This window comes from Chanodichthys erythropterus, chromosome 10 (assembly GCF_024489055.1).
Source record: "Chanodichthys erythropterus isolate Z2021 chromosome 10, ASM2448905v1, whole genome shotgun sequence".
In the NCBI taxonomy this organism is placed as follows: Eukaryota; Metazoa; Chordata; class Actinopteri; order Cypriniformes; family Xenocyprididae; genus Chanodichthys; species Chanodichthys erythropterus.
In genome coordinates, this window is record NC_090230.1 from 44,647,545 (window position 1) to 44,658,207 (window position 10,663).

At 38.5% G+C, this 10,663-nt stretch overlaps 1 protein-coding gene across 2 annotated transcripts; it reads left to right on the forward strand.

The window, feature by feature from the left end:
* The first annotated feature begins 3,296 nt into the window (after window positions 1-3,296).
* On the forward strand, window positions 3,297-9,313 carry LOC137029648 (fish-egg lectin-like). Of its 2 annotated transcripts, none has more exons than XM_067399292.1 (6): window positions 3,297-3,390; window positions 6,626-6,687; window positions 7,069-7,296; window positions 7,682-7,893; window positions 8,065-8,192; window positions 8,307-9,313. In XM_067399292.1, the coding sequence occupies exons 2-6, from the start codon at window positions 6,630-6,632 to the stop codon at window positions 8,449-8,451; spliced, it is 771 nt and encodes a 256-aa protein (XP_067255393.1). In that variant the 5' UTR covers window positions 3,297-3,390; window positions 6,626-6,629; the 3' UTR covers window positions 8,452-9,313. The 2 variants fall into 2 exon arrangements, with proteins under 2 accessions (XP_067255393.1, XP_067255394.1); XM_067399293.1 differs by lacking the exon at window positions 3,297-3,390 and adding an exon at window positions 3,837-6,536.
* The last annotated feature ends 1,350 nt before the right edge of the window (window positions 9,314-10,663 follow it).

A 10,663-nucleotide genomic window follows, 5' to 3' on the forward strand; every position in this document is an offset into this window, starting at 1 on the left:
TAACCATTTTCTTTCCAAATGTCCAAATTTTGGTTTATTCCTGTTTCAACATACTTACTTATTATTATTGTTATTATTGTTAGTAATATCACCTGTGCTATGTTTAGCTCTTACAATTTTTTTATGGCTTCCAACATGGCTTTAACTTCTCCGGTCTGTGCTGTTCCTTGTATAGTGCCAGTATTCCTAGCTTCCTCCTTGCCTTTACGTTTTATTATGTAACCCAAGTGTGCCTGCTCATCTTTAAGAGTTTTTGAACCGTCAGTATAAACTACCAAACTTTTAACCAAGTCTAATTTTTTTCTTCTGACACTTTTTCTGTTCTTTGTGTCTAAATTTCAGGTCTGGGTATAACAGTATGTCTCCCCATCTTTCCCATTTTGTGGTTTGAGCCTTACTGTCCTTAACTTTATTTTTACTCAAGTGTGCCATTACTGGCTCATCAGTGTTAATATAAATTACCTTCCCTCTGGCTAGGCCCTTCAATTCTGGATATCTTTTACTTAAGGCTGCTAACTTCTTTTCTATTGGTGTAAACTTTTTCTCTGGGTTTTCCCATGTTCCATGTTCTTATTGGCATACTACTTCCTTCATTCCTTGCTATTAACTGGTAACTGAATAATGTCACAAACATATCCCATCAATCCCATCATTTGTTGAACCTCCCTATTGTCCCTTACTGTCTGGCTTTTTAACTGGTTTATTTTTTTTCATTGATTCGGTAACTCCTCTATTACCTGCAGTAATCCAAAAGCCTAAAAATTCCAAGACATCTGTCTTCAATTGTGTTTTCTTTATGTTTAGCTTTAAACCTGATGTTGCAATCCGTTGCAGTACTTCCTTTACCACTTTTACATGGTCTTTCTCATTTTCTGAAACAATAAGAATATCATCTACATAGATTTCTACTTGTAGTCCCTGCATTATGTCCATAATTGTTGCCTGAAAATGAACAGGGGAATTCATGTACCCTTGTGGCAGTCTCTGATATACATAATGTTTATTCCCTACTGTAAATGCAGTTTTTTCCTGGCTCTCTTTATCTAGCGGTATTGACCAAAAACCGTTTGCTAGGTCAATCTTGGAGAGGCATTTTCCAGACTTAATTTTTTCCATTGTGTCTCTAGCATTAATTAAGGACCATCTGTCTGGCTTTGTCACTCTATTCAATGCTTTGAAATTGGTCACTAATCTAAATGTTCCATCTGGTTTGGGGACTAATTGTATCGGACTATTAGTTATGGCACCTTTGATTTCTTGTATTACCCCTTGCTCCTCAAGTTCTTTTATTCTTCCCATCCTTTCTTATTAATAGGATACCGTCTCTGAGGTTTATGTATTCCTCCTTCAATTGTATGTGCATATTTTTGACTAACCTTTCCACAATCATTCTTACTCTTTCCAAATGGGGTTTTACATAATGCTTCCATTATATCTGCTTTCGCCAGTTTTGATCCTATCATTCCTTTTTCTATTCTAGATAATTCTTCCTGTTGATTCACTTCTTTTAGTCTTAAGATTTTCTTAAGGTCCTTTGGTGCTAGCAAGTTTTCAGCACCTTAGATAATTTTTATGCCATGTTTGTAACCTAATTTTTTCTCTTTTACTACCATCATATGATTGGACATGGATAATTCCAGTCTGTTCTATAGGCTCTACTGTTGTTGATATCTCCCACCCCCGTGTCAACCAAATATTTAATTCCTGATATATCCAAAAACAACTGGTCTGACTCCTTTTACACGAGGTGTTTTGTTCATTTTCAAAAACAGTATTGCTCAACAGCCTATTTCCTCTTATTCTCTTTGTGTTATAAGCTTCATTTGTCCTTTTTTGTATTATTTTCTTTCTTTCTTCTGGAGCCATATGGGCCCATTTTTCCTCTGGAATATAACTACTCTTAACAGGTGTAACTGTTTTATTCATTATTCTGGGTTTTCCTGCTCCCTAGTTTTTCAGGCTTTGATTATTCCTATTCGATGGGCTAGGCCAGGGGTAGGCAAGTTCGGTCCTAGAGAGCTGCTGTCCTGCTGAGTTTAGCTCCAACCTTAATCAAACACACCTGAACAAGCTAATCAAGCTCTTCTGGATTACTAAGGCTATAGGCAGCTGAAGGGTTTTTTTCAGGGTTGGAGCTAAACTCTGCAGGACAGTGGCTCTCTAGGACCGAACTTGCTTTCTTTTTTAGGTTTAAAGGGTTTACTACGATAACCTGTATACACTCCCTGTTCTGTTCTATATTTATTCTGAGGCCTTATTTTTTTGGCCTTTACGTGCTGTGTAGTAAGGTCATATACTATGGGGGACCAGGAGTGACACTTAAAATTAAAACATTTTATATGGGCAAATTAATAGACATATTTAAAGTTGTTTATTTAATTCCTGTTTTTAAATATAGTTTAATAAAACAATAAAACAATAAATTTTTCAAATCTTTTTTGAATGTATAAATAAATAGACAAATTTGTTATTTAATTCAGTTTTTTAAAACTTAGATCAATAAAACAATAAAAAGTACATTAGTAAATCATTTTAAATGCGCATTTAAATCGCTTTTTTGAAAAGAATTTGGCAAATGCTTTTTTCTCTCTATTTACCAATTGCTAACGTATTTTGAATTTCTTTACTACTAGCATTATTCAGTATTGTGGCTAAAGTGTGTCCTCCAGGTAAACTTCTGCCCACTTCTCGTAACAATCTGACTTTATCTTCATGAGGGATGTCGGCTTCTATCGAAAGACACATACTCAAAATTGGCACACCATTTTTTGGGCTTCTATCAAATCCTTTTTCCATTGGGCATACTTATCCTCTGTATCTTTGAGTTGTCTGGACTTTTCTAAGGCCTCAGCTGTAATTGCATGGCCAGTACAAGTGTGAACTAACCGCGTAGTTGAGTGTTTTATCAAGTCTTGCAGCTTCCGCTGCTTTCATAATGCGGTTTGCATAACTGCTATGGTCTTCACCCTGTTTTATTTTTCCTACTTGCTGTTTAACTGCTTCTGTTAAATTTTATTCTAATAATTTTGCCTGGTAGTCTACTTGCTCTTCATTTGGCTCTTTTGAGGAATTAAATGTGAAATGTCTAGGATCTGTTCTGTGCACTGGAATTGGTGTGGATGCTCTACCTCTCTCTCTGCTGGTTGGGATTTTGTATTTTACTCCTTTGATGTTTACTTCAGGCCAATCGTCTTTATCTGTTGTAACACCCTCCTGAGCTCAAGCTTTCCTGCCCTCTTATTAGGTAACCTTACTTCTCTAAGATTGTTATCTGATGGCTCACTACTTTAACTGTCACTCTCTTCTATTGTTCTTGCTAAATAGAATCTGACAGCCATTCTTGTGACCATTGATCTTCTGTCTTTTGGGGTTCAAGATTGTCTTCCTAAGGTGCAGTAGGTTTCATCTTACTTATGGTTTCTGCTAGCCTTAGCTGTACTTCATACTTCTCTTTTTGCTGTTTAATAATATTTTTTTATTTTATCTCGATCTCTGTCTTTAACAATGAGATTTATAGTCATTTGAATTTCTTGGGACATTTCTATTATTCCAGCTACAAATCCCTTAAGACATTGTTCTGTGACTACCTGGGACATATGTATTTCTTTATCACCTCTGTCGTTAGCTTGTCTAATTACATTGTATGTTAACAATCAAGTCTCTTCTCCAGATTGTTATTCTGTACATGTCTGTGTACTACTATCAGTTAGTACTACATGTGCAACACTATTCCATTTTGGAGAACCTCTACAAATTCTTACAGTCCGTTTGCTGAGGACCTAATCTGATTCTCATATTCTCCATCTCTTTAAGCATTAAAAACTGCTCCAGCTATTCCTAATTCTTTGATCATCTGTGGATTTCCATACACTATGCAACCCTCATAGATTCAGATCATTATCTGCTGTAACTGTATTTCTGTGACTGCAGACCTAGGTAAGTGCGGTTCTGCTATGGTTATAACACTAAATCTATCTTCCTCCTCGGCCTCGGCATCTCGGCTTGGTAACCATCTGACCTGGCTCTATCCCCTGAACCGAAGTCTCTGCCCTAAGGCAGGAACACACCGACCATCGGGCAGTTTTTCTTCGTCGACCAACTAAGTTTTCTCAGTGTGTTCCGCACCGTTGGCTGAAGTTGGTCCTCGTCGGCCTTTTTTCGGCCGATTCAAAATGTTGAATTGGCGTTGGAGCTCGTCGGCCCGTCGGGCTGATCATTTTGATTGGCTGTTCAGCTACTGCCACCTGCTGTTTCGGAAAGGCATTTCATCTCACGCAGGCGCAGAACTGACGTGCTGCTTGGCCGTTGGTGTGTCAGGGCAACTTTGGACGCAGACGCTGCCGACGTGAGCAAACCCCGCAGTCTGCTTTCGTCGTCACTAGTTCGTCGGCGTCGGCTTGGTGTGTTCTGACCTTAAGAGTTTTTCTCCCATGCTTTTACCCGGTGGTCTCCCCAGGTGTAGGCTTGAATTAAGATTTCCCAGATTTTCTCTGGGCTTTCTTACCTGCCATACTAGGGCATCCCCTACTACAGGTTTCTCAACTCAATAGCCCCTCTAGACCCCTCTCTAGGTCTCACGGGTAGCGATCCCATTTCCTGGCCCTTCAGTCCTTTCTCTGGACTGGAATATACTAAGTCTCTCTAGACTAGTATCTAACCGAATCCTTTCTGGATTGGTCTACTGGATTGCTCTTACAGACAGCTCTTCAATGTGGTTTTTACACTTTAAACTTAAAACTCAAACCTAAAGCCACTCACGTTGGGCGCCATGTTAGTCGGAGTGACCATTTATACACCTTTTAACCCTACGATTATTCAGGTAGGGTAAGGAGAGTCAAATCTAGTCTAAACCATAAGATACTCACCCGCCGGCAGGTTGAAGTCCTTCAGGAATGACGTAGAAGACTACCTTGTGGTTGTTCTTTGTCGAGGCTCAGTTTGTAGTTACAAGTAAAGTCTCACAAAGGCAAAAGTAACAATAAAATATCTCTTTTATTGATTACAATACAAAGCAGTTAATGCAAAATAAAACAAAATAAAACTTAAATTAGCTTAAGCCAAAAAGCTCTATATCCTAGCTTTACCCAGCAATATTGGAGATGCTGTTAAGCGCCCCTCGTTAGGGCATCAGGTGTCCTTCTACACTTAATGCAGGCAGCATCTGAGGAGGCCTTTTACCCCTCAGACTTTTATACTAATTTTTGGGACATTCCATCTTCATACTCATCAATTGCTCAATGTCTATGATCCATCTTCCTCCTGTAGGCGTATCAGTCTATGTATTTCATTTACTAAGCCGGATGTCCTTCCTTTGTCACCTACGCTGTCGTCTTCTTCTAGCACTCTTCCTCTTCTTCACTGAAGTCTTCATCTGGCTCACCTCCGCTTTAGGTTGCAACATGCTCTCTTCATCCTTATTGTTAACTTTTGTGGTTGGTTACAATCATCTAGCTTAAAAACCTAACTTTCACAACTGTTGCTTAGTCATATTATCTTATAACAAACAAAGGAAGTATTGCAGTTCCTTAATTTCATAATCATTCAAGCATTCAAGCATATATGGCCTTAACTTAAAAGCAAGCAAATAAAAACATTGAAACAGGTAAATAGCAATATCAATATCAAAATCCAAAACACCACTAAGATTTACCAACCAAGGAGGAGGTAATCCTATTCGGTTTGGAGGGCAGCAGGGGGCGTGACTTCCACAAAGGAGCTGAAGATGGAGCGAGTTGAGCTGCGAGAGTCTCTTCGACGATCAGCATCGCTGCATAATTGTGAAATTAATTGAGAGTGAAAATCCGTCTGCTCTCTCTTTAAAAACTCAGGCTCATAATCATCACCCCAAGCGTCCATCTTGTGCAGCGCCTCGGCAACCGGCGAAACGGAGAGTCGGGGATTGGAAGAGCGGCCTTCCTTCCTCAGAAGGGAGGTGAGCCTCGAGAGCAAAACTTTCAAACGCAGGCTATCGCAATGACGACATTCAGATAGGCTGTTAAGTGCGGCTTAAGCACGCTGAAGGCCGAAAACATTGCACGCACCTGTCATGAGTGTCTCCTCCTGCGATGAACCTGTCACATGGATCAATAGGTGCGCTCTTTATAATCAAATAGCGTGCCCTCATTGGTGAAGCTGCGTGTTGTCGTCACCAAGCATCTTGATGATTGACAGAGGATTAGACCACTCAGGTACCAGCGACAACCTGCTGAAAATGAAAGACAGAGAAAAAAAAAGAAAGGGAGGGAAAAAAACACTGTGCCCATAATCGTAATTATAACATGGGACGTAACAAACACGTTCACATGTGAACTGTCTTACCTGAGAGACGTGCTCATCTGTTTACCTCCTGACTTCTTCCTCTGTGATCTAGCCGCCTGTATGGACTTTGATCTTTTGCTGGGACATTGATTGACTGTTTTTACTCCAATAAATTTTTTTGACTGTTATTATTCCAATAAATTTTGAATCACATTTCTGCATTTGAGTCATTTTCCTTGAGATCCCTGACAGAATCCATTCTGATATATCAAGAGAAGGTTATCTTCATTTAATTTCTGTTATTTTAAATTCGAATATGTTTTATCCATACTGACCTCACTTGTATAAATGATTTGGTTCTGAACAGAGCAATGAAGCTGTATCTTAGCGTCCTGCTACTCTTCAGCTGCCAGTTCATTCACACTCTGGGTAAGCTAGTAATGTGATTTGGTAACATAAAGAATATACATATATTAAAATCGGTAACACATTGCAATAAGGTTCATTAGTTAACATGAATTAATAATAAACTGCACTTATACAGCATTTATAAATTTTTGTTATTGTTAATGTCAACATTTACTAATACATTATTAAAGTCGAGTTGTATTTGTTACATTAGTTAATGCAGTGTGAACTAACATGAACAAACAATTAACCGTTGTATTTTCATTAACTAATGTTTAACTAATGAACCTTATTGTAAAGTGTTACCTTAAAAACAATTTAATTTTTTTTATATATAAAAGTATTTAATTCATTTTTAAAAGTGTCTATTTGTACTCATTATTTTGCCCCATGTTTTCACAGCTTTAAACTGTGAAATGATTTGTGGCACCCTGAAGCAGATAGACGCTGGGTCAGGCTCAGTGGTTGGAGTGAACAATAAAAATGAGGTCTTCATCCTGATTAATAACGTCTTCACAAAGGTCTTTACGTCTCTGAAGCACTTCAGTGTTGGTCCTGCTGGTCAGTTTGGGGTGGATACAGCAAACAACATCTTCAAGGTGCGGGGTGGCAGCCTTGTGCAGATTGCAGGTAAAGAGTTGGACTGTGCAGAGCATAAAATTACAGAAATCATGTTTAATCTGTTATTAATGTACATGATTTTAGTTTGGAGTCATTATTTTAAAACCACAGTACCAATGACATCAGCTTATTGTCATTCTGGTAGCACTTTATTTTACAGCACTGTTCCGCATATACATACTTTATATTTATTATACTGTAGCAATTACAATTACTGGGTTATAACTAGACCCAACCCTCTAAACCTAACCTTAACCCATGAAGTTACCTTGTATTACCAGTACTTTCTTGAGTAAGTACACTGTAAGTGCACATACTGTAAAATAAAGTGTAACCATTATTCTCCCAATTAATCTGACTAATCTTTCATCCAACCTGTTTCTTGTACTGTTAGGCCTTCTCAAACAAGTGGATGCTGGAGGAGATCAGAACACTGCAGGTGTCAATATGCATGATAACATATATTGTTTAAATATGGATGCTAACAACAAATTGCCATCCAGCTCTGTTCCTTGGGTTCAACTTCCGGGAAAGCTGAAGTATTACAGCTGTGGCCCATACAGCTGTTGGGGAGTGAACAGCAATGACCACATCTACATCAAGACGGTAATGTCACAATGTTAAATACAGGGGCTTGAGTGCAAGTTGAAATACACCAGGTTTTTAAAAGTACAACAGTAAAGTAGTCATCACGCAAGCGTTCGATTTTCTAATATAACTAAAGAAACAATGTGACGATACGGCTGTGTGGTTTGTGTTTCGTTCTGTCTTGTGCAGGGTGTGTCTGGTAATGCCTGTTCAGGGACTGGCAACTTTGTGAATATTCCTGGACTTCTGTCCATGATTGAAGTATCAACTGATGGCAGAGTCTTTGGTGTCAACGCTCAAGGGGCCTTATTCCAAAGGTGAAATGAACAGTCATATTAATCATATTAAATGCTGTAAAATGTGATGAATTTTTCAATAAATATTTTCTGATATAAATCAAATGCTGAATTCAAGAAACCATAATTTTGCAGAACTGGCATCACTCGATCCAACCCCTCTGGCTCAAACTGGATCTCGATGGTCGCCTGTCCCAAAGGCCACAAGCACGTGAGCTTTGACCTAGGATTGTTGTGGGTTGTCTGTGTTGATGGCTCCATCCGTAAATGTACTTTATAGTCTGTCATGCATTACTGCAGCAACAGAGGAGCTCAATCATTAACAGAAGATGTCAACAAAACAGCTTGTAAACAATGTCAAATAACGTCACATTTACCTGCCATTCAATGTCCAATGTAAAATGAACTTTGAGAGCAGCATTTTGTTAAATATATGCTATATTTCATATTCATTCTATTTTTACGTAACCCTTTCTTCAATAATATTTAATGTTTGAATAAATCTGTTTTATGACAGCCACTATTTAACGTATTAAAAAAAGTGTAGAATCATAATTGTGTCAGTAAAAATATATCAGTACAACATTTTAATTTTAACCTTTAATATTATAATTATGTACCAACTGGGGTTAACTAGGATTTTTTTTTTATGCTTGTGAATTGAAATCGAATCCAATTGTGAAATTTGTGTCAATGCCCAGCCTATAGTGTCAATAAATGTTTATTTTTTTATTAGGGGCCAAGCACTGAAGGTGCGTTGGCACCTATTGTAATCGTTTGTGTTCTTATTATTCTTCCGCCATTGAAGTCTATGGCAGCCCATAGAACCGTATGTGGGAAAAGTTGTGAAATTTGGCACACTGTTAGAGGACAGTCTGAAATGTGTCTATAGCCAGTTTGGAGTCTCTAACTCAGTCCCTCTAGCGCCACCACTTATCCAAAGTTCCACTCATGTTTATGTTAATAACTTTTGAACCATAAGAGTTACAAACAAAATTCTTTAATTTTAATCTTTAATTGCTCACTGATGCTCAAAGCCATGTTGGTTGGCTTTTTTTTTTTTTTTTTATTACTAAAGCAAATGTTGTCTTTTCACATTATTTTATTGTCAGCGTGCACCAGAATCTTTTTCTTGCTGTTGAATCAATAAAGCATTTTAATAGCATCTTATCAGTGTTGTGTTTTTTGTATCATTTAGTTCAGTAGTTCTCAAACTGTGGAGGCCCAGCATTATAGTGGAATTTACACTATTAAGTTTACATTTTAATCAAATTGTTCATGTGTGGATGGAATAATTCACACAGATCAGGTGGATGGTCACTCAAGGGGGGGCTTGAGCCCCTGCTCCTTTGATCGCGAAAGTGAAAGTGCCCTTTGCGGTCGCATCGCGGTGCCCCCGCGATCCCATTTCTTCCCCCCGGAATGCGATTTCTACGGGAGAAACCCTCAACAAACCCACAACAAAATTTTGTAGGTGGCGCTACCGAGCCATTTTGCCACACCTTATTCTAAAAGCCATATCAGAAAAGCCATATTTTCACCACTTCTGACTGTGCAATGTTTCATGAGTTTGACCATGTTTAGGCCCTCAAAAATGTGATTCATTTTGGAGAAGAAGAAGAATTGGTCGAGCACTTACAATAGGGTCCTCACACCATCGGTGCTTGAGCCCTAATTAGTCTTCACACTCCTATGAATTTTAATTTACTCTTAAGAGATAAAACACTTACTAACTGTTATAATGTGTATCAGATGAATCACATTACTACCTGTATGTATGTTGAAGTGACTGATATCTCTTGTGTGGTTGTCCTCAGATCGAGATGCAGTAGCCCAGGGGTTTCCAAACACATTCCATGGAGCCTCCTCAACACTGCATGTTTTCCATGTTTTAATCAAACACACCTGATTCAAATCATCAGCTCATTAGTCGAGACTCCAAGCAGAGATTGTATTATTCTGCCACGGCTCACCCACTTTTAATAGAGGGTATGCATAGACGTCCCTTTCCTGCTGGAACGGGCTCCCTCAGCTGGACTGAGTGGCAAAAGAACCTGCTGGATGACTGGATTTAAAGGGATAGTTCACCAAAAAATGAAAATTTGATGTTTATCTGCTTACCCCCCAGCGCATCCAAGATGTAGGTGACTTTGTTTCTTCAGTAGAACACAAATGATGATTTTAAACTCCAACCGTTGCCGTCTGTCACCCGTATAATGCGTGTCAATGGGAACTTAGTCTATTAGAGGAAATAAAACTTGCTTAGACAAATCCAAATTAAAACCTGCGGCTACCATAGTGGTGTATTAGAGGTAAAAAATTATATAAATACTGTTGGGTTTCTCGCACAGACCGATCGTTTCGTGTCTTAGGACATCAATGTGTCGTCATGAGCCGCAGGGTTTAATTTGGATTTGTCAAAGCAAGTTTTATTTAGCCTACTCAATAGTTCTCTACTCTTATTGACACGCATTATTATACAAATGACAGAC

What these genes read in the sequence shown, in the direction of transcription:
- LOC137029648 (XM_067399292.1), top strand. Translation starts at nt 6,630, where the DNA reads ATGAAGCTGTATCTTAGCGTCCTGCTACTCTTCAGCTGCCAGTTCATT. An exon ending in CCAGTTCATTCACACTCTGG is followed by an intron (nt 6,688 to 7,068) that starts GTAAGCTAGTAA and finishes ATGTTTTCACAG; the next exon opens with CTTTAAACTGTGAAATGATT. An exon ending in ACCACATCTACATCAAGACG is followed by an intron (nt 7,894 to 8,064) that starts GTAATGTCACAA and finishes TGTCTTGTGCAG; the next exon opens with GGTGTGTCTGGTAATGCCTG.